The sequence below is a fragment of the Candoia aspera genome, chromosome 1 (genome assembly GCF_035149785.1).
Source record: "Candoia aspera isolate rCanAsp1 chromosome 1, rCanAsp1.hap2, whole genome shotgun sequence".
In the NCBI taxonomy this organism is placed as follows: domain Eukaryota; kingdom Metazoa; phylum Chordata; class Lepidosauria; order Squamata; family Boidae; genus Candoia; species Candoia aspera.
The window spans coordinates 151,980,343-152,003,759 of NC_086153.1; the positions used below are offsets into that span (position 1 = coordinate 151,980,343).

Consider the following 23,417-nt stretch of genomic DNA (forward strand, 5'->3'; position numbering starts at 1 on the left):
GAATTCAGGGCAAGCCATCTAACATCACAGTGATCCAAATATACGCCCCAACCAGAAACGCTGAAGAAGCTGAAGTAGAGCAGTTCTATGAGGATCTGCAGCACCTACTGGACAACACGCCTAAAAGAGATGTTATTTTCATCACAGGAGACTGGAATGCTAAGGTGGGCAGTCAAATGACACCTCGAATTACAGGTAAGTATGGCCTGGGAGAACAAAACGAAGCAGGACATGGGCTGATAGAATTTTGCCAAGACAACTCACTCTGCATAACAAACACTCTCTTCCAACAACCTAAGAGACGGCTTTATACATGGACTTCACCAGATGGACAACACCGAAATCAGATTGACTACATCCTTTGCAGCCAAAGGTGGCGGACATCTATATAGTCGGCAAAAACAAGACCTGGAGCTGACTGTAGTTCTGATCATGAGCTTCTTATTGCACAATTTAGGATCAGACTAAAGAGGTTAGGGAAGACCCACAGATCAGCTAGATATGAGCTCACTAATACTCCTAAGGAATATGCAGTGGAGGTGAAGAATAGATTTAAGGGACTGGACTTAGTAGATAGGGTCCCGGAAGAACTATGGACAGAAGTTGGCATCATTGTTCAGGAGGCGGCAACAAAATACATCCCAAAGAAAGAGAAAACCAAGAAGGCAAAATGGCTGTCTGCTGAGACACTAGAAGTAGCCCGAGAAAGGAAAGCAAAAGGCAACAGTGATAAGGGGAGATATGCCCAATTAAATGCAAAATTCCAGAGGTTAGCCAGAAGAGATAAGGAATTATTTTTAAACAAGCAATGCGTGGAAGTGGAAGAAGACAATAGAATAGGAAGGACAAGAGACCTCTTCCAGAAAATTAGAAACTTCGGAGGTAAATTCCAGGCCAAAATGGGTATGATCAAAAACAAAGATGGCAAGGACCTAACAGAAGAAGAAGAGGTCAAGAAAAGGTGGCAAGAATATACAGAAGACCTGTATAGGAAGGCTAACAATATCGGGGATAGCTTTGACGGTGTGGTCAGTGAGATAGAGCCAGGCATCCTGAAGAGTGAGGTTGAATGGGCCTTAAGAAGCATCGCTAATAAGGCAGCAGGAGACGACGGCATCCCAGCTGAACTGTTCAAAATCTTGCAAGATGATGCTGTCAAGGTAATGCATGCTATATGCCAGCAAATTTGGAAAACACAAGAATGCCATCAGATTGGAAAAAATCAACTTATATCCCCATACCAAAAAAGGGGAACACTAAAGAATGTTCAAACTATCGAACAGTGGCACTCATTTCACATGCCAGTAAGGTAATGCTCAAGATCCTGCAAGGTAGACTTCAGCAATTCATGGAGTGAGAATTGCCAGATGTACAAGCTGGGTTTAGAAAAGGCAGAGGAACTAGGGACCAAATTGCCCATATCCGCTGGATAATGGAAAAAGCCAGGGAGTTTCAGAAAAACATCTATTTCTGTTTTATTGACTATTCTAAAGCCTTTGACTGTGTTGACCATAGCAAATTGTGGCAAGTTCTTAGTGGTATGGGGATACCAAGTCATCTTGTCTGCCTCCTGAGGAATCTGTATAACGACCAAGTAGCAACAGTAAGAACAGACCACGGAACAACGGACTGGTTTAAGATTGGGAAAGGAGTACGGCAGGGCTGTATACTCTCACCCTACCTATTCAACTTGTATGCAGAACACATCATGCAACATGCTGGGCTTGAGGAATCCAAGGCTGGAGTTAAAATCGCTGGAGGAAACATTAACAATCTCAGATATGCAGATGATACCACTTTGATGGCTGAAAGTGAAGAGGAACTGAGGAGCCTTATGATGAAGGTGAAAGAAGAAAGTGCAAGAGCTGGCTTGCAGCTAAACCTCAAAAAAACCAAGATTATGGCAACCAGCTTGATTGATAACTGGCAAATAGAGGGAGAAAATGTAGAAGCAGTGAAAGACTTTGTATTTCTAGGTGCGAAGATTACTGCAGATGCTGACTGCAGTCAGGAAACCAGAAGACGCTTAATCCTTGGGAGAAGAGCAATGACAAATCTCGATAAAATAGTTAAGAGCAGAGACCTCACATTGACAACAAAGGCCCGCATAGTTAAAGCAATGGTATTCCCCGTAGTAACATATGGCTGCGAGAGCTGGACCATAAGGAAGGCTGAGAGAAGGAAGATAGATGCTTTTGAACTGTGGTGTTGGAGGAAAATTCTGAGAGTGCCTTGGACTGCAAGAAGATCAAACCAGTCCATCCTCCAGGAAATAAAGCCAGGCTGCTCACTTGAGGTAATGATATTAAAGGCCAAACTGAAATACTTTGGCCACATAATGAGAAGACAGGACAGCCTGGAGAAGATGCTGATGCTAGGGAGAGTGGAAGGCAAAAGGAAGAGGGGCCGACCAAGGGCAAGATGGATGGATGATATTCTAGAGGTGACTCGTCCCCGGGGGAGCTGGGGGTGTTGACGACCGACAGGAAGCTCTGGCGTGGGCTGGTCCATGAAGTCACGAAGAGTCGGAAGCAACTAAATGAATAAACAACAACCTGGAGTTCTGTGGTGGTCTCCCATCAAAGGACTAAGCGGGCCAGACCTTATTCAGTTTCCAAGTCCAGACAAATTTTGCTAGGTGCTGAGACGTGACTAAAATAAGATTGGTTAGTTTGTGGTTCAGGTGCTAGGTGAACACAGCCATGTTGTCTTGGAAATAATTAGATGACAGGACACCAGAGGAGTAATGGGCAACTTTTAATCAGTGGTGTCATCTGAGCAGGACTTCAGGACAAAAGCTGAGGATCCCATTAAACAGACTGACTGGGAAGATCTCCAAAGGCAGCAGAGCTGGCCTATAACATGTCAACATAAGGAAAGGAATGCTAATTATTTCTGGGGTGGAGGTGGGTGGGCAGACAATGACTAATAAGTCCAGAAATCTGGAGTCCAAAATTGTGGAGCTACATCTCTACTTTAATCTCCATATATGTAAGGTTCCCTGAAAAAGGGACCATGTAGCTTACGAGGCCAAATAACTATGAACGGAGTGTGGTATAACAAAATATAAATATTGGATGCTGCACTCAGCTCTGACCTTGATAGATGATTTTTGTTAGCTCATTTTCTGATGGGAAAGTAAAACAGGAGGCCCAATGTGAACATTCCCATCTTCTCATAAACTAACATATGCTGTTGTGGGGAAAATGGAGGAAGGAGTATTAGGTATGTTCGCCACCTGGAGTTATTTATAAAAATAATAAAGGCAGGATTAAAATTAATTAAATAATTAAATAATGCTTGAGACTTATCCAAATCTGCTCAGTAGAATGCTGCAAACCTGGGCTACTTTGAAAGTTAATCAGGAAGCAGAAAAATATATAGCAACTTTCTGACATATAAACTAATACTTTTTCCAGGTTTCACAGCCATAATATGAGCTGCATTTAATTGGATTTATCATCCTAATATGACAATCCAGCCTTGGTGCAGGTAAAAGAAGCAGAGTTCATGATAAAGTACCAGATCTAGACATCAGTTGTTTTTTCATCTCCTGGCACAATGCGTAGCTGAATAAGCTGCGAAGGAAATTAAATCCAGAAATACTCCAGAGTCAGGATGGAGTCAGGTGGCTAAATAAATAAATAAATAAAGTCTTCTTTAATGTGTGTAATGTGTGTACTCAGGCTACTAGATCTGGGCTGCAAAAATCCACAGGTAGACATCAGAACTTTTTAGTTATCCACTGCAGAGACAGAACACAGGCTAGCTGTCATGAGTACTGATGGCGAGCAGGAGGGGGCCTCTATCCAGGGGGGAAAACGCATGCATAGTACTGAGGAATTAAGCAGCCATTCAAAGAGACACAGATCAGACCCGCCTTAACCTTTGGGGTTTATCTGTCTGGGTTTTTCCCACGCTTCTTCAGTTTGTTAGGATTTTCTGTCTTATGTACCAGCAATAAACACTAGAGACCTATTCCTCGTCTCAGTGTGATTCCTGACTGTTAGGACACTAGCTGAGGCTCATGGAAGTTGGAAACTGAGTAGGGTATGAAACCTTTCAGATTCCGGCTCCTACTTCCCACCCAAGGTAGGGATAGTATTCTCTTTAGCGAGTTGCCATAATCTGTTTTAGAATGACAAGGGATTCCTTCCTTCCTTCCTTGGTTTAGCTCATGGTGGTGTGGGGGTGCAGAATATTGTGGTGGGGAAGACACTGAACTAGGACCAGAAGAAGTGGGGTTCAAGTTCACCTTCAGCCATGGAAGGCCACTCAACTCAACCTATTATGTGGGGATAAAATGAAAGGAGAGCCACATGAAAGCTGCCTTTTGTTCTGGAGAAAGGATGGATGGATGGACAGATGGATGGACTGATGGATTCTGAGTGTATGCTATAAGCTTGGCAGGCTGTCATTCCAAGCCCACCCTACTCATAGCCACTGGTGCTTTCAAAATGCCTCTACTCTAAAGTCTTGGGATTGGACATAGAGTAGCTCAGGAACATAGAGAAAGCCACAGGCTTGAAGTCCAACTCTCTTAGCCAAAAAACGCTGCCCAGTCCGTTTTTTGAGCTTCTCAGTCTCAGAAAAAGGTGGGAGGGTTACGGTTATTCAAAATCCACCACGAAAGGCAACCCTTTTATGAGGCAAATGCACAGTTCACCACACTGTATCCCAGGTTTCATGTTTCAAGAACAGTATCAGGCAAGACAGTTAGAAAGTCAGAACAAAATAAGCAGTAAGGAAGAAGGAAAATGGGCTGAGTGTTTCAACCTATGGCTGCACCAAATTACAGTCTTGGTTGGATCAAGGGAGTAGTCTGCAGTATGTGCAAACTGGTCCTAGGAGATGCAGAAAAGGCATTTCATTGCCCCGAAGACGTTCTCAAAGTTTTCTTGGAAGAAACAAGAAAGTAGTTGGTCTCCTTTTGTTGTTGTTGTTCGTTGTTAAGTTGTGTCCGACTCTTTGTGACTCCATGGACCAGAGCACGCCAGGCCTTCCTGTCCTCCACTGTCTCCCAGAGTCTCCTTTTAGAGAAATATAAACTTGAGTTGTTAAAGTCAAGCCTGTTTTCCTCTACTTACTACCAAACAAATTAACTTATTTTAGAAAAAGGGTTTAAAATGCAATAGAAATCTAAAAGTGGATCCATTTGATTTGACTGTAAATGAGCTATAGTCACATTAAGCACAATATCTGTTATATTTTCATTATTAAGAAATCTGCACCCCCATCTATTTCAACACAATGTCACAATTCCTGGGGAAGATAGGGATCCCACCCCGTCCCCCAATATTTTGAGCTTGCAGATTTCAGGAGTTTACACTTTGAAGTATTTCAGTTACTATGATTTCAAGTGTAGTTCCAGGTATACAGGAGAAGAAAGCCAGCTTAGAGACTTATCAACCAACAGTAAACTGGTCTTTAATGTTTCTAATTGGGACTTTCCTTTCTACAGAGATGTTCTAGCATCTTCTACCACAAGAGGGCAGCCATTTCTAAATTTAAAGAAAACATGATAAAATATAAGTTCTGTATCCTGGAATGGAAATGTGAAACAACCAATGGAAAACACCACCACCACCACCAACAACAACAACAACCATATTCACAAAAGGGCCCAATCTTTTCAGATCTCTGCCATTTTTCATGTTTAGTGATTTAGAAGGAATACAGAAAGGCTTTTCCACCGTTGATAGGGAGCATGAAGTTGTTGTTCCACTTCTCCTCCGCAGAATCCTGTTGCAAACCATTGAGGGGCTGGGGGTGATCATGGCCTTTGTCCTAAAAAGCCAGAACAAAACCTAACCAATTTTCATTGATGTTGGTTGGAAGAATGAAAGCCTCACATGGCAAGACTCTGCCCCTTCCCACAAGTACAGTGAATAATGGACTGTTGAGTATAAGACAAAGTAGGTTTCTGTACTGAAGGTCCCCCTCAGGTAGGTCAGATTTAAACTCTGACATCCCCAGGTTAGGGAAAACTGATCTAAAAGTGCAGTGTTGCAGATCCCATGAGGATTTCACAGTCAAAAAGAATAGTCCTATGACTCTGCTTTGGCACTAATACATAGACGGGGGGTTGGTGTTAAAATGTATGTTGCATAGATCAGTTTTCAGAATGGCATCTAATGCTGTAATCCTGGAAGGTATAACTGGCAAAGGGGCAACAGATAAGAACACCATCCAATATGGGCCAAACAGAAAACAAGCATGGCCCCAAAATATCCTCCAGCCTTGAAAAACTGAGTTAAAATGAATCCATTGGATAACCCTGGTCTAGTAAATCCTTTTGGTAATAATGACCAATTACAAAAGAGCCAAATGAGACATCCAAGTGTGGTGTACGGTTGTGTTTGCACTAAGATACTGAACCACAACTAGCTATCCCCATTTCAGTACTATATCCTAGGTTGTGCAAACTCCACCAGTGCAGGGGTCATGGACACCTGGGAAATGGGGTTACAGTAATTCTACAAACCAGTTGGGCCATGCAAATGTTCTTGCTATCTTCTCAGCATCTCCGACGCAGCACGTAACTTTGACTGTCCTGCGTTTCTATAATGAAATGTCTGACTCACTTTTACTGAGGCCAGGTTTTCTCTAACAAAACCATGTCACAGATGTGATTTAGGATTTCCAGGGGTAGAATCCTTAGAAGTGAGGTGAAATTAAGTTATTTTAAACTCTGGGCTTGCTGCTCTTGCAAACAACCCCGCCTTTCCCTATCAAACAGGTTCACTTCTTTTAAAGTCTGCTATTCCAGCCTTTTTGAATCCGAGGAGCCTCCTGGGGCCTTGCCTCGAAGTCCTTTCTCAGGAGCACCGTAATGGATGGGTCTTCTCTGCGTACTGCTATTTGCAGGGATCACATGGTTAAGAAGCCAGTATAACTGCATTGCCTGATTCATAATGACGGTCGCAACTAAGGCTGCAATGCTATCGGGGCTGGCCTTGGCCAGGGGGCAAAGGGAAGGTTAGTCAGGGGGTTCAGGTGACGAATGCTGGGGAGCAGCAGCTGCTGTTACTATTCATTTTGACCATCCTTGCCATTTATCAGAGGATAGACTGTGTGGCAGTCTGTGTTGATCACTCCAAAGTAGCCTTCAGGTGCAGGGAACCCCCCTGATCCACCATGAACGTGAAAGTAACATTTAATGGCCAGTCCGGTTCACCCCTTTACGTGGAAGGGAGGCACCACGAGTTTCAGGCAGCAAAACGGGCCACTCCTGCGTTCTAGGCACACTTGCTTGGGAATAAGCACGTAGAATGCAGTAGGACTCACTGAACAAAATAGGAAAAAGAAGGGGGAATAAAAATGCCTCTGCATGACTCACGGGACAAGCTGGAATTCTGAAACTGCAGCAATAAATGCAGACAATATTGTTTATTGCTTGCAAAGGCTAATGCATATGCATTTCCTTCAGAAAACCAAGTCCCTCTTGATTCTATTGGGTAAGACACTGGGCTCTGACCAGAGACGGATTGCTTCCAGTCTTTTCTTACTTAGCCCTGGCATTTGATATTCATTCTTTGGGAAATCATTTCCTTTCCTCTTCATAACAAAACGATTGTGAGGATAAAATAGACAATGAAATAAATTAATCCCCCCCCTCCTGATGTGTTAGACTAGAGTGTCCATCCCCCGCCACATACCAGCAAAAGCATTTCAGAAAGGTGTGAAAAAACTGTCAGGTTAACCTAAGCTGTGAGAAAAGGAACAGCCTAAAACCATCCTGATACTGCATTGCCAATTTATAATTAGCCATTTTTAATTGTACAGTATTTGTAAACTGCTCCAATCAGGGCAACTCTGGGCAGGATTCCAAAACTGAAGATCTTTTGATTAGAAGGGGAGAACCAGCCGCTGGGGGATTCTTGTTTCTTTAGCTCAGCAGAAAAAAAATGGCATACAGGTGAATATCTTTTTTTTAAAAAGGCTGTCCTTGAGCTCTGTTAAAAAAGGGTACCATTCTCCTACTTTGACCTCCGCTCCCTTAAAGTGAGTAAACACTTAAATCCCACCGCTGGAAGCTAACCCTATCTGCGGAGGCACAACTAGTGAATTTCTTTCTCTTCCTTCATAGACAAATGCCAGCATAATCGATCTTTGTTGGCTGTTCCTCTGGCGTGAGACCGCCTCACCAAGCCTTCAGTAGCGCTCGTCCGAAGTCAAACTTTCCTGCGAAGAAGAGAGCAGGCTTCAGCCCGGATGCACCGGCAAACCTCAACCTCTTTTCGAGAAGCAGAGACTGACAACCTTGTTTTCTTCCCGAGAGAAACCTCTGCGGGATTCCTTTCTCAGGGAACAGGCCCAGCATCGCGCTGCGCGCTTGCAGCCTATTAGCCGTGCCTGAACTACACGGACTTGATTTCCGCGCACTGCGCTCTTTTAACCCAGGGTCAGGCTCTACTGAACCCCCCCTCCCCAAACTGCGCGTGTGCTTGGGCAGCCACTCCGGCGGGAACCCGGAGCCGTGTCGCCTGCGATCGACTCCCCCCACCCCGTCCTCACGGCCAAGATCCGCGGATCGTCCTAGCAAACCTCAGCTTTGGCAGAAGGGCCTGAGGGGAAACAACCCCCCCTTCTTAGAACAAGCGTTGAGAAATCCCCCCCCCCCCCCAATATCCGCCGAGGCGGGCCGTTGGGACTGTTCACCGCAAAGAAATAGACAGCGCCGCGTTCTTTCCCAGAGCAGCGGGGCTGTATGTTAAAAGTTTTGGCAGCACAAGCTAACCTCGGAAGCGGCAGCAGCCCTTCCTTCCTTCCTTCCTTCCTTCTCCGGAAAGTTGGGGAGAGAAGGAAAGTAGAGTAAGACTGGCCGGAGGAGGAGGGGGAAGTTTAAAAAGGGGCGGCGTTCCCTTTAAAAAGCCTCCCGCCACGCCGCGCTCCCTCGCAGCACTAGCGGTGGCTGGCTTCTTGGCTCCCGGTCTCACCCAGGCTTTCCGACTGTGATTGGCGAGCGAGCCTCCCCAGCTCCGACGGCCGTGACATCAGCAGAAGCGGCGCAAGCAAAAGCAAAGGGGAGGAAGTTCACCAGCAGCACCTCAAGCCCGCTGCGAGCCTAGGCGGACGCGGAGCCGAAAGGGAAGCATCTCTGCGCGCCGGGTGCTTGGGTGAAGTTGCAGCCGCCGCGCCGCCGAGCGGAGGAGGAAGCAGCCGCTGCTGAGGCTGGGTCTCCCCGCAGGCTGCTCTTTGCAACCGGGAAGGAAAAAGTGAAGTGGGGGTAGCCGCGGTAGCCCGGAATCCCACGCCGCTACCACCAAAGAAGGCGAAGGGCTCCCGTCCTATTTACAGCCACCCATCCGAGTGAAAAGCGGGTGTTGGTGCTTCGCCGGCCTTGATTCAGGGCGCAGCCTGACTTCCCTCGCCCCGGGAGACTCTCGCTTTTTTCCGGAGTCCTCCTTGGTTCCAGACCTCCTCCTGCCCACTCGCGAGCAGACATGTTTTCCAGCCAGCCCGGGCCTGGGAGAAGGGCGCCGGCGGAGCGTTCGCTTTCCCCGCACTCTCCATCAGGACAGCGCCCATTAAGTCTGGAGTGATGCGGACGTCGGAAAAGGTCGCCGGGCGAAAGCAGCAAAGCGGGATCGCCGCGTGCCACCCTCCCCCCTCCTCCTCCTGGTCGCGCCCGGGTTAGAGCGAGCGAGCGAGCGAGCGAGCTCCGCCGGGATGTTTCCTCCTCCGAAAAGCGAGCTGGGATTGTGGCGGACGAGGCGCTAGAGCCAGGCGAGGCCCCGGAACTCGGACAGCCTCGCGCCTGAACGCGGCTTTTTCGCGGCCGCTTCGAAGTGCCGAGGGGAGAAGAACTGGATTAGCCCGCCTTGCCGCGCGCTACCTCGGTCTCTTCTCCCCCCACGTCCTGCGCCTCCTTTCCCCCGCGGCCGGGACGCCCGATCCCATCCCGCTGTCGGAACAGAGCGCGGGGCCGGGGGGAGACGGGGCCGGAGTGCATCGCGGGAAGCCGCTCGCTCGGCCAGGCGAGTTCGATGTGGAGGCTGGCTCGATGGACGTGCCCGAGTGCGCTGCTGCTGCTGCTGCTTAGGCGATCGGCGGCATCCTAAAAGGTAGCGGGGGGTGGCGGAGCTCGGAGGAGGGGGGTGGTGGCGGGAGACGGAACGCGCAGAAGGCAGCACCTGTCAAGGAGCTTCCGGGGGGCACTGTCCGCCCCAGCTCCTGCCCCCTTTCCAGTGCTGTCGGTGGCCCTTTCTTCTCCCCTCCCCTCCGCTCCCCAAACCCCTTCTGAATAAAGAAACAACGACCAGCTCTCCCGGATTTCAGGTGATCACAGGCCCGCAGAGGTTCCTCTCCACATTTCATTATCTTGGTCTATGCGTCTGTTTCCCCAGTTCTTGATAAGCTGCATCAAGGGTGGCCTTTTGTTCCTTAACGTGTGTGTCTGAAGCAGCCGCTTAAAGCACCCCGAGGGTTGGGGGTGCTAGTGGTGGAGGATGTGTTTGAGGAATACCACACATAGCAAAGTCCCTGGGTGGGTGCGATCCAAGCAGTAGCCCAGCATCCTCCTGAACAACTTTCCCCGATCTGGTGTGTGCCAGAAGTTGGTTTACGACTTGCATCCTTTGCCAGTCATCTGGAGAGCACCAGGAGTGATAAAAGCCGCTCTGAGTTATTGCCGGTGTATCTTCCTGGGACGTGTTTCCAGCAAATATCTGGGTTGAGGCCCCAACACCAGGTGGGGTCATTCGTATTCTTTATACATATCACCCCGTACATGATGCTGAGTTGTGAGTTGTCCGACTCCCCTGCCCATCCTCATGTCTTCTCTTCATCTCATGCTGAAGGAGAGCTACTGTGTCAGACTGAAACCCTCCCTTTTCCCTGAAATGGGCTTCTGTTTGGGACCCGGGTGTGCATGCGCTTGCTTAGCTTCTTCTGCATTTGACACCAGGCCTTTTTGTGTACATCTGAGCATTGCCCTGTGCTCCCCTCCTTCCTCTGCAAACTCCGTCCAAGGAGTGCAAGCCCTCTCTCTGGGCTGCAAATGGTTGCCCCGACATTAGTTACCCTGACTGAATAAATACAAAGTGTTCGAATCGTTTGCTAGAGCTGAAACAATTCATCCATCTTTAAAACTGTATCATAAAAACAGCTGTGTGTAAACCCTTGCTGTTTTAAGCAAAGAAAGGAACCCCTTCGCAAGTGATGGCTCGCACAGACCCATTCAGTTTTCGTTCGGCTGGCTCGTGTAGCCTTGAATGAAACTAAACGCTGAGCAATGTTACACCAAATGCCATTACAGTCCAGAAGAGGGCGTGGAGGGCGAAGAGTCATAGGGAAGAGATGAAGTTAGGTTTCCGTGAAGTCCCACTAAGTATGGTTTGCCTTTATCCCGAGAAGCAAAAGACACAGTAAGGATTAATGTGCGCACTTAATTATCAGAACACAAAGTCCCAGTGATGCACACAGTTAGTTGCATGTTTTAATGTACAGCTTATGCATTATGCATATTTACTTTTAGGCTGGTTTATGCATACTTAATTTTATGCTGTCTTTGCCACTTCAGTCTATAATCTATATTTTAATCAGCAGAATCATGGTTTTCACTGGTACAAGTGCCTATATCCAGTTCTTAGGGAATCAGCAGGCAGCGCTGCTATTCCCTAAGTGATGGGAAGTTCCTCCTGCTAAATCTCTACTACAGTTCAATCCTGCAGGCCTTTCCCCATTAATAATGCTCCTCCTTCAAGTTTACTGTTAAACTGTGAGCTATCTTCCCCTTTTACTGATTTTCTCTAAAATCTAAGCCATGTTTTTTCTTCTAGTCCAGTGTTTCTCAACCTCGGCAACTTGAAGATGTGTGGACTTCAACTCCCAGAATTCCCCAGCCAGCATGGCTGGCTGGGGAATTCTGGGAGTTGAAGTCCACACATCTTCAAGTTGCCGAGGTTGAGAAACATTGTTCTAGTCTATCAAGAAAGTACAGTTTTTCCTTGTTTGAACAAGCTACCAAGCTGCTCTCAAAGATACCAGTCATATGATGCTTGTTCCATCATATACTCCCTCTCCTGACCCCAAAAGCAAACCCCAAACCCATGTCCTTTGAATGGCTGCCTATTTCAGGAAATTCTAGTGCCTTAGCCCCATTATGTTATAAATATTTGGGGATTCTCCATGTCCTAATCATTTCATTTCTACTCTCTGGAGTGAACATCTGCTCTTGAGTAAATAGGAGTCACAGTCTGACCTTACAAATCTCATTTTGGTGAATCTAGCAATTGGTTTTCTCTTGGTACACTCTGTCCCATGGATTAACATACTGGAATCTTACTGCTAAGGCTATGAAAGGCACCCAATTTGCTTGTGACCGTGGTAGTCTTCCTCCCGGCTTTCAGTAGAGAGTTGAGATGTTAAGTGAGCCTTGAAAGCCTGTGCCACCGAACCCCAAAGTCATCCTACAGTTTAGACAAGGAGTGGCCACTGGTGGAGGGGAGGAGGGTTGGAGACTTTTGTTACTCTTCTCACTTCATGTGGCTTTGCGAGAGGAAGAAAACTTGCTATCAGCAGTTGAACATATTACCAGGAGGACCTGTTGGTGGAATGTTGTCTCTGCTTGGCCCTTCTGCATGCTCCTGAGTATGGAACTGACCGTGTCCCCCTCTGTCATGAATAGGCAGTCGCTACACCCTCCTTCCATTTGAGTCCAACTCCCTCTTTTGACTTTGTGTTGTGCACATAGGTTGATGACCATGGTGGCCAGGACCTGCTCTCTACTAGTGCTGCTGCTTTATCACACACTGCTAGGGGGCTCTGCCAGTCTCATCCCCGAGGTGGGTGACTGGCGAAGATTCAGTGCCGATTTGGACCAGCCTGCTTCGCTGCAGCTCTCAGAGGAGATCCTGCGTGAATTTGAACTGCGTCTGCTCAATATGTTTGGGCTTAAGCGGCGGCCCACCCCAACCAAGGATGCCATCATCCCTTCCTATATGCTGGAGCTCTACCATCTGCACACGAGTCAGAAGCCAGCTTCCATGGACTATAGTCTAGAGAAAGCGAGCAGCAGAGCCAACACTGTCAGGAGCTTTCATCACGAAGGTAAGGAAAATAAGGTTTTTTTCAGCTCCCTCTTCGATAACCTGATCCAATCAAAATTAAAACTGCTCTGACTTGAATATTTACAACCCGATATTCTGGCAATGTGGACACTCGTGGCCTGTTATTCGCTCACTTGCAAGGCAATGCTCGCAATTTAAATAACAGCAAGCCCCTTCCTTGTGGGAATATACTCTTTCTGACTGAGTGATGATCATCCATGTGCCCTGCTGCGATGGAGACCAAGTTAAGTCTCTAACTTTTCAGATTTAGGCACATCTCTCACGTTAAATTGGCCCATTTGAAAATGGGCCATTCAAATGTAAGACTTTCCTTTACCCATCTGTGCAAAGGAAACAAGAAATTACTAGAAAATGCAAGTGGATGAAATGTAATTGTCTCTTTTGACATCACCTCTGCTCAGACTCCTCTGTGCCATTAGTACAGGTGTGCCTCAGCAGTTTGTAAAATTAACTGGTGTTCAAAACAAGGTTGGGGAATCTGTGGCTTTCCAGATTGTGCTGAGCCACACTTCCCAGCATCCCACATTATAGGCTGGGATTGCTGGGAGTTGTAGTTTAGCGAGAGCTGTAGGGCCACTACTTTCTCAAACCCCACCTGAAACCATTGCCAGAGCCTTAATAGTGCATTCATGGACCTGTGGCCTAGCTTTCTGTTCTCTATATAACCTTTCAATGGGAAGTGCCAGCTTGAGTTGGTATTGGAACCTTTCAAGCATATGGGCATCAATATGTTTGAAGCAGCACAGAGATGTGTGATGACTTGGTTGTGCCAGTTGTGTTTGTGCCCAAGTTGTGCAGCAAGAGTGGAATCTTGTTGCTGCAGGGTTACAAAACTGCCTGCTGCCAATTTGAGTATCCTAAGTGGAAATCTTGTAAAATATATCTGAACAGTGACACGCTATACAACGCTCCCTAGCATTCATGATAATAAGCATCATTGTAGCTGTCTTGACAATTAAAAAGCAATGCAACCAACTTTCAGTTAAGTTTTCAAGAACTGACATGTGGCGAATGCTTGAGCTGAGGCAAATGAGGCTTCAGGGTGATAGGATCTGCTGTCCCTTTTAAAGACTAAGACCCTTGCTTTATTGTGCATGTGCTTGCCTGGTATTGTGGGTGGCCAGTTTGCCTGCTGTGGTAAGATTAGAATTTTGCTCAAGGGGATGCCCGTGTATAGATTATATGAAATAGCCTGGAGCAAAGTTGGGGAGGAGTAGAAGGAAAGCCACATTTTTCTTTCCTCTAAATAGCTAGTAATCTTAACAACAATGAAAGTTGTGTTTCATTAAACGTGTAGAGAGCATACTTTTCATTCAAGTGATGTTATTGTTCCAGGCCTTTGCATGAATTTTCTTTTGAAATGATTTTACTTGATCCACAGCAGATGAAGGAGGTGGATTTCTTTTTCTTTATTTTTAAGCACAGATTCTATCCAAATTAGTTTCCACTGAGAACCATTGGAGGCTAAGCAGTAAGAAAAGTCTGACGAATGTACAGTTGGCAGTAGGGTCACTTGGAAGGTTTTCTAATCCCTATCTAATCCCCGTGAGAGATCAGTTTGACAATCAATTGTTTTGTCTCCACTATGACTTTGTCTTCTGTTTAAATTTTGATTTAGTGTAGACCTAAGGTAAGTCCTTTAGAAAGCAAGCTTGATAAGTTTTAGAGCAGCTGTCCCCTTGATTTCATAGGCAACTGGGGCTTACTGAGATTAAAAGCCACAGGCAAATATACATTTGCTAAAGGCAAAACAATTGTGAGTTAATGCACTACACTGCATGCGCAGTAGGATAATTGGTAACAATGTCTTTTAGATCTAGTCTATTAAATTAAAAGTATCTTGTCCAAAATGTTCTGCAAAGTGCACATATTGAGGCTCAAACTTGAACAAACTTGTCCACAGCACTGTGGTGTAAAATATTAGATCTTGGTGTTGCAAACAATTATTTCTTTTAGCTCTCTGCTCTCTGTTTTTCTATCCAAACTTTTCTGCATGGTCATGCATCTCATTTCTCCTTTTTGTTTGTGATTCTGGGCACAATTTGTGCAATTAGTTCAGGTGCATATAAATAGCTATTTAATACCATCTCCAATTAATATATCTAATAAAAATACCTGATTGTAATAACATAAGCAAAAGATTAGTTATCTCCAACCTATAGCAGAGGTGGGGAAGGAAGTGGATCTAATTAAATTTACTGATCTTACATGAACCACTGTAGCTCAGCCAGGATCTCTGACTATTAATAAACATCTTAACCATGATAACAACTTCCCACTGCCATCTGAAATAAGGAACTATGGGGTAACAAGTAGTGTGGGAGGGTTGATCTTAAGGCAGTTCTGGCACTGGGAGCCATTTTTTTCCTCCATTCTAAGTGTATCTTCTGCCCAAGGTTTGTGGACAACCTTGGGGTCCTGCTTGAAGCACAAGGTAGTTCCTGAAAGCCTGAAGTTTGCCCAACCCTAACCTGCAGGTTCCTTATTCAGTTTATCTCATCCCACCCACACCTGTGCTAATGCAATACAGCTACACCTGCAGAAGCTACTTATTCACTGTTTTCTGCAGCCATTTCCAAATCAAAAGACTGCAAACGCACAGCTGTTCATTTCTGCATTAGTGGCCTGGGTTTACTGTAAAAGTAAAGGAAAAAGCAGACTGAACAGGTTATGAAGCTAGTATGGCCAAGAAAAAACCCCCACGCATAAATATGTATTTTAGGTTTAATTACATTTGTGTACAAGGGGTGTGGCTATACTGATTATGCTAACTAATAGCAATGCCGCAAGAGGTTAATGTTGTAATTTCACCTTGTGCTGTGTTTACGCTGCTTTGCGTATAAATATAAAGCTAATTAATGGGAGAACGTATATTGCATCGTCCACTTGTGCCAAATTGCATTTTAATGCACAGTTACATATCCGCATGGTTCAGGAGAAACTGATACATATTTCAGAATACAAAATTATCCACCTTTGCCTGGGAATAAGTCCATCTAAACTCTGTAGTATTTACTTCTGAGTGAGTATATATACTTACTTAATTTAATTTAATTTAATTTAATTTAATTACTACCACTCAACTAAGCCTTATTTCTATGAATTTCATTATCCTGAACAACCATGGGAATGAGACACTTAACTTGAAAAATTTGGTCACTGCAGATTTAAAATTCTCTACTTTAAATGGATGTTTCCAGCCTTTGTGAAGACATGGCTTTTGCCCTCTTCCTTTTTTCTTTTTTTTAAAGTTAAGGTGTATAGATGTCTAGCTAAGTTGCTAAGCTGTTCATCAGCGTTCCTGCTGAAGCTGTCAACTAAAAACTGTCTTGGGTTGGCCTTTAACACACAATCACATCTAATATTTGTCTTGATTCTTAAGGATTTTGTAGCCCAACCTTACTCCAAGAAGCTGGATTGGGTGGCAGTGGGGCTTTGGATTTGAAACATGGATTTGGACCTTCCAATGAGTTAATTGCCTATGCTGCCTATGTAAGAGAGTAATTGTCTTCCAAAACCTTTGAGGAACCCTGGTTTAGAAATGCAGTCTCCATCCAGTGATTTTTGGAATTCCACTCGTGACAAGTTTACCCTATCATTCAAGCAACTTCTCAGGGTGGCTGATAGGAAGGTGGGGTAATGGAAGAGAAATACAATAAAAGTACTTTAATGGCAACATATAAAGCAGCATTTCTAAAGAGGGCAGACAGAATAAAGTAAGAAGGATCTGATTAGACAGGAAAACCTAGGAAAAGAAAAAATGTTATGAAATAGCTTCTGATATGCTTCAGTGGAAAGACTTCCAAGGTCAGGGCACCATTACTGGAAGACTATCTTCTGGGATACCATCCTGTTTCTGTTTCCAGCTCAGATTATGAGCAATAACCAGAGGAGAGTATCTATGGAAGATCTTATGCATGCACATATGAAGATAGCCATGTATATGATGCTCTCCCCTCCTCAGAGGAGATTCAGATATGGGTTCCTGCTCATCTGATGGTTGTGCAGGGCAAAAGCAGTGGTGCTCTTTTCATTCCCTTGATTTTTATAGCCCCAATGATATGTCCTTATGTACAAACTTGGTTTGATTATGGTATGTTACCATCCAGTGTTATAAAAGGGGATCCTCTTCCACCCAGTCATGTGTATCTGCAGTGTAGGATTCCCAAGCACCATCAGCTTTCTGAGAAACTGCTGTGCTGGAGCCGCCATTAAGGATCTTGGAGAGTCAGTTCTACATGATTGGCACTTTACTTTAATGAAAATCATCCTTGTTACATTGAGCCATGACAAAACTCTCTGCATTGTTGCATCAGCTGGGGCAGACTGAGGGCATGAGATAAAACTTCAGTCAGGTGGAGGAATGCAGCATAAGACAGCACAACCCTATACAAATTGAGTTAAAATTAAGTACCATAGAGCTTGGTGGATTTTGCCCCTAAGAAAATAGGCACAGATTGCAATTCTGATTGTTCAATTCTTGAATTATAGATGGAGAGGGAACAGTAATCACACAGTACCAAAATTAGATTAGGGGTTTTTTTTTAGTTTATTGGTTTTTAAAAATGGTTTTCATGATCATTTGTAGGACATTTAGACTGGACTTCGATATAGAGGAAAATAAATTGCCTTGAGCACATGTGGTAAGCTCATACCTACGACATACCTAGGATGGAATTATTTGGGACTTATAAAACTAAATCATAGGCTGTGAAGGTAACCCAGGGATTACAAGCACTTATAATGAGAGGTAAACAGCAGCTGGCTGTGGCTTATTGTTCTGGTGAGCCCTCCCTAGCCACTGGGTAAGCTGTGGCTCTGCCATGGGCAGGGTGGGAATTGGAAAGCTGAAGGCAGAGAAAGCCCAGAATCATGGATAGCCAGACTTGGAGAAAGGTCTAATGGGAAGTGTGGAAAGAGTGCTCCCCTGAAGAAGGGGAGGTCAGGTAAAAGGCAGGGTGAGGAAATCATGGGATTTCTGGGGCAGTGGGGTTTTAGGAGGTAAGGCATGAAGGTTTGAAGTGGGTGAATTCACTGATTAAAACTCAAAGGGCTGGGAACATTTTGGAATGCCCCTTTGCTTCCTTTCAGACGGCTGGCTGGCAACTTTAAAAGTGCTTACAAGAAAGTAGTCCCAGCCCATGTCCCCACCCTTGGAGAGACTTAATTCCCTGAGGCAGGTCCCAAAGTTCCTTTAGTAGGTTCAGCTTTGGAAATATATCTTCCGATTACCATTCAGACATTAGCAAGTCCGCCTTTAATCTACCCCCACCTTCTGCCTCTCGTGGTGCCTCCTGAAGCAGGTGTTTCATCCCGTGATGTGGCAGGGCCAGGAGCACAGGATAGTATTGCAACATGTGCCAGCATGCATGTGGCATCAATACAAAGGGGTTTAGCGATTGACAACCAGCAGAGTTCAAAATAAACCAGCCAAAGTAAGCTTGCAGGCATTTGCCTCTCATTCCTGCTTATCTGTTTTGCGGTACAAATGCACTGAAATTGCATTAGGTGGCCATAATTGAAGCTGTGATTTCTTCAGGCATTGGAGAAGATCTTGAACGATGGCCACCTTGCCATAGCTACAGTAACATTAATGTTTATTTAGTTACTTGTTTAAACTATTTGGCTGCTCATCTCATTCTCACAACTCTGGGCAGTTAAAAAAACCAACCCCAAAATCCAAAAACACAATTTTAAAGGACTGTAACAGCAGTAGAACCATCTAAAAAGTATATATTATGCTGAGTCCCCCCCCCAAAAAACAGCATATTGCATTCAACCACACAGGTTGGGCTCCCTTAATATCTCGTCCCCATTGCCTGGGGGAAGAGCCAGGTTTTTCAGGTGTTCCTAAAGGTTAACAAGATCAAGGCCATCCATATCTTGGGGGAAATGATGCTCCACAGGGCAGGGGCCATGACAGAGAAGGCACATTTCCTGGGCCCCATTGGATGACACAGCTTTACAGAAAGGAATTAGGGCATTCCACTCTGCAGGATCTGGTGGGACAAGCAGGAACAATTGAGATAGGCAATCCTGCAAACAACTTGTGCCTGTGCCTTGTAGGGCTTCAGTGGTAACAACCAACACCTTGAATTGTACCCAGAAGTCTACTGAGAAACAGTGCATCTCATGGAGCAGTGGTGTTACATGAGCATACCGCAATACACCCTAAACTGCCTGTGCCATTCTATTGTTGCTGAGGATTCCAAATAAATGCATTGTGATAGTTAAATAATTGGCACTATGCCTAGCTTAGTCATAGCGGTAAGATTTATGGCTCTTTTAATAAAAATGTGTTGGACCAGGCTTAGTTATGCTTAGAGTCAACCTGCTGAAGTCCATGATACTTTGGCTAATCTTAAATTGCTTAAATCCCACTAATTTCAGTAGGTCCACAAAACTAAGTGTCTATCCAGCCCAGTGTGTGTTCATTTTACTGTTGTGTAATTCCTTCATTGGCTTGAGCACAACACCTGTTTCCAGCTTAACCTAGAAATGTTTGTGGGAATGATGGTTCTGGAATATGTGAAGTGGAAACACTAATGATCTCTTTGCCTTTTTCTAAAATCTCATGTACTTGCACATTATTTCAGAATTTAAATGAAAGAAGTCCATTGGAAGTTTATGCTCTAACTCTGGTTGGGTTAAAGGTTAGGTAAAGGTTAAATTATTGTACAGTAATTCATTTTTTTCAAACTGAAATGTTAAAATAAGTAAAACCCACTGTATAAAATATTTTAAAAAGATTCATTCAGTTTCAGGCCCAACCTCTGGTTTCATCTTCTGCGTGAGTTCTGTTTTCATGTCAGTATGTAACCTAGGTCTGTTTCTCTTTTTCATGGCCTCTTTCTCTTGGCACTCCATCTTTGTAAGTTACTTCCCCTTAAAAAGAACCAAAAGAAAATGCGCTTTATGTCTTAGGCTCGCTTTGTTTCACTTTTATTTGAGATTTGGATCCCAGTCTGCACAGTGAAGCTAACAAATCAGATGACTTTAGTTCAGAGTTTTGTTTAACTGTGAAAATATGGGTGAGAAACCAGGATTATGTCGAGAAGGTAGATCAGCCTTCTGCTCTACTTGCTTGAAATTCTGGGAGTTGCCCTCCCAAAACATTTGGAAAGATCTGGGTTGGAGAATACAGAAGGAGGTGATGCGTTCTACAAATTGGGAATAAAACACTTTCTCAAGAAAATTACACAGTGCCTCTGAAGGCTGTTTAGCACGTACTCCTGTGTCCCCCAGTCCGCAGTAAGTAGCAAGCAGGTAGTAGACGGACAACTGCGTGGCTGATAGACTTGCCTGGCTTGATAAATATAGGATGCATCTGTTGTAATGAATGTCCACAACACTTTCTTTGGACCTTGCGTGTGCTTATTGGACGGAAGGGTTAAGTCCGTCTAGGGTCCCTCCAAGTGAATGCCTAAATTTCATCCAAATACTTTTCATTCAGGGCCCTCCTGAGTCAAATCACTGGGTGTGCTTTGCAAAGTTGTCTGTAATTGAGATAAAATCTTTTGGATGGCAAGGTTTGTAAATTATGAAACTTGTGGCATAATGCTTTTGGAACTGATTTGGGGAGACTGACATGAAAGTTGCAGCCGGGTGGTTTGTTTTTTTAAGAAATCTCAGAAATGCAATCCCTTCCCTTGATCCTTAGTCACTTTTTAATTACTCTCACAGGGCCCCTGCTAACCACTGTGTTAAAAAAAAAAAACTTTAATGCCCTTGAATTCCAGAGCAATGCCTCACATTTCTTCCCCCTTATTACGACCACCTGGAATTCAAAATGCACTCCGTTGGGACTGAAAGGCAGGACAGCAACTGGAGCAATATAGTATTATGCTTCATGCAACTGCTTAAGAAGCAAGACAAGGTTTAAATGTGTGTTAGTTTATGTGAAGTTGTTTGAAAGTTTCCTTTCAGTAACTCTGGCGTTCTATTGCGGGGTCTAAATTACTGATTGTCCTTTTGCTTTTCTGCTCCTTCAATCAGAAACACTGGAAGAGCTTCCAGAAAGAAGTGGGAAGTCGTCTCGGCGTTTCTTCTTTAACTTAACTTCTATCCCTGATGGGGAGATGATCACTTCGGCTGAGCTTCAGGTTTTTCGGGAGCACGTTCAAGATGCCGCTGAACACAACGGCAGCAATCTTCATCGTATTAATATTTATGAAATTCTAAAATCAGAACAAGAGACCTCCAAGGACCTTGTCACAAGCCTCCTGGACACCCGCTTGGTGCATCACAATGCCAGCAGATGGGAAACATTTGATGTCACGCCAGCTATAAGGAGGTGGATTGCGCATGGACAACCAAACCTTGGTTTTGTGGTAGAAGTGGTACCTTTGAACAATGCCAGCAATGTCTCCAAGAGACATGTCAGGATCAGCAGGTCATTGCATCAAGATGATGCTAGCTGGTCTCGGATTAGACCCTTACTGGTCACCTTTGGGCATGATGGCGTGGGCCACCCGCTCCATAAGAGAGAGAAACGTCAGGCCAAACTTAAGCCACGCAGGCGCCCTAAATCCAATTGTAAAAGGCATCCTTTATACGTGGATTTCAATGATGTAGGGTGGAATGACTGGATTGTGGCCCCCCCAGGTTATGGTGCCTTCTACTGCCATGGAGAGTGCCCCTTCCCCTTGGCAGATCATCTGAATTCCACCAACCATGCCATTGTTCAGACACTGGTCAATTCTGTGAACCCCAAAATTCCCAAAGCTTGCTGTGTGCCGACAGAACTGAGTCCCATCTCGATGCTGTACCTTGATGAGAATGAAAAGGTGGTACTAAAGAACTATCAGGACATGGTTGTGGAAGGTTGTGGGTGCCGCTGATGCAGCAGCAAAATTAAAGGGACAAATGGAACCGAAAAAGAAAAACACACACCCAACTTGACACTTTAATATTTCCCAATGAAGACCTTATTTATGTTATGATATGGAGAATTAAACACATCTATTTTGAAAATCTATTTATGTCTACAGAAAAAAGTGAGGAAAGATATTTTAATCAGAGAATTATTCCTTTTAAAGATTTTTAAACATATTTTAGTTGTACATTTTATATGGGTTTAACCCTCCCCCTTTCCCACAGCACATGAAGTATAAAGGTCAAATTCTTATTTTGTATTTATTTACTATTATAACCACTTTTTAGAAGAATAGCTAATTTGTATTTATATGTGTAATCCAAAACCAGCAGAAGAAAAAAAAATATATAGGGTTTGTACATAATTTAAAATGAATGGTAGCTGTTTTCAGTTGTGTGTATTTAAGTTGAAATGCAGAAGGGCTGTTATGGCAAAGATGCATATATCCCATTTTGCTTTTTGCAGTTCTACTGTTAAGGTCACAAGTGTAAACCCAATGAAAAGGGGCTAATCCACCCTGCTGACTCAAGATTATACTGTACAATTCTCAGGAATGCTGCAGGGTGGGCTGTCCAGGCCGTGAGAAACTACCATGCTCTAGATAGAACTGGGCTTTGCCCAGCACGTGGAAAGAGGACGACTGTTCCTGCGTGCAGACCCGACTGGGCCACTAGGAAGTTTCTCTCTCCCTTCACTTCTTCCCAGCCCCTACCGGAAAGCAAGATGTTGATGCTGTTCCTCCCTCTGAAGGCGTCTGTCCATTGGAATCCATTGTCCTGGCCAAATACTTAATAAAAGACCAGATTTCCTCTGTTTTCCAAAGCTTCTTCCTATTCACCTTTCCTAACAGTTGCAAAGAGGGGGCGCTTTCTGTTAGGAGTCAGAGTTCTGAGGGGGGGAACCAAGCACACAGTTCGTACTCTGCCTCACAATGCATAGAAGCCACATCCACAGGGGGACATTCTAGCGCTAGAACACAGTGTTCCTAAAGCTCTGTGTCCTGAGGGAGATCAAGCTTCACTCTGTGATCTCAGATCCTTCCCCGTTTTCATACCTGTATGCCAAGTTCCTGTGAAAAGGCACTAATGTGCACGGGTTTGCATATTATTTATTACATTTATATCCCACTGCAGTTCAATTAAGGACTTTTAGTGGTTCACAGGTATAAACATTTAAAATGTCCATGGTAAAATGATACTGTACCCCAAGCCAATTCATGATCTCACTCAGCAGTTTCAGGTAGCTATTAAACGGGGCTGGGGGCAGAGTTGACCCTTCTGGCACCCCACAGAGAAGCAGTCACAGAGTGGATTGCTCCTACTACCACCAACTGGAACTGGCCTCTGAGGAAGGTGCAGAACCAGGGCCTCCAACCCCCACAGGCAGTCCGTGGTTGATGGTTTCAGAGGCCACTGAGAGGCCTAAGAGGAGCAGGATGTCCAGGTCACAAGAAGGGTCATCCATTAGAT

The 23,417-nt window shown here is 44.8% G+C and overlaps 1 protein-coding gene across 2 annotated transcripts; it reads left to right on the top strand.

Moving 5' to 3' along the window:
* The first annotated feature begins 8,910 nt into the window (after nucleotides 1-8,910).
* BMP2 (bone morphogenetic protein 2) lies at nucleotides 8,911-22,756 on the top strand. 2 transcript variants are annotated; one of them, XM_063316078.1, is made up of 3 exons: nucleotides 8,911-10,067; nucleotides 12,698-13,053; nucleotides 21,069-22,756. In XM_063316078.1, the coding sequence occupies exons 2-3, from the start codon at nucleotides 12,702-12,704 to the stop codon at nucleotides 21,911-21,913; spliced, it is 1,197 nt and encodes a 398-aa protein (XP_063172148.1). In that variant the 5' UTR covers nucleotides 8,911-10,067; nucleotides 12,698-12,701; the 3' UTR covers nucleotides 21,914-22,756. The 2 variants fall into 2 exon arrangements, with proteins under 2 accessions (XP_063172148.1, XP_063172156.1); XM_063316086.1 differs by lacking the exon at nucleotides 8,911-10,067 and having other exon boundaries at nucleotides 12,650-13,053.
* The last annotated feature ends 661 nt before the right edge of the window (nucleotides 22,757-23,417 follow it).

Bases quoted from the DNA above. Each gene is read 5' to 3' on its own strand.
- BMP2 (XM_063316078.1), top strand. From the start codon at position 12,702: ATGACCATGGTGGCCAGGACCTGCTCTCTACTAGTGCTGCTGCTTTAT. The intron at 13,054-21,068 runs GTAAGGAAAATA...TCCTTCAATCAG, and splicing joins CAGGAGCTTTCATCACGAAG to AAACACTGGAAGAGCTTCCA.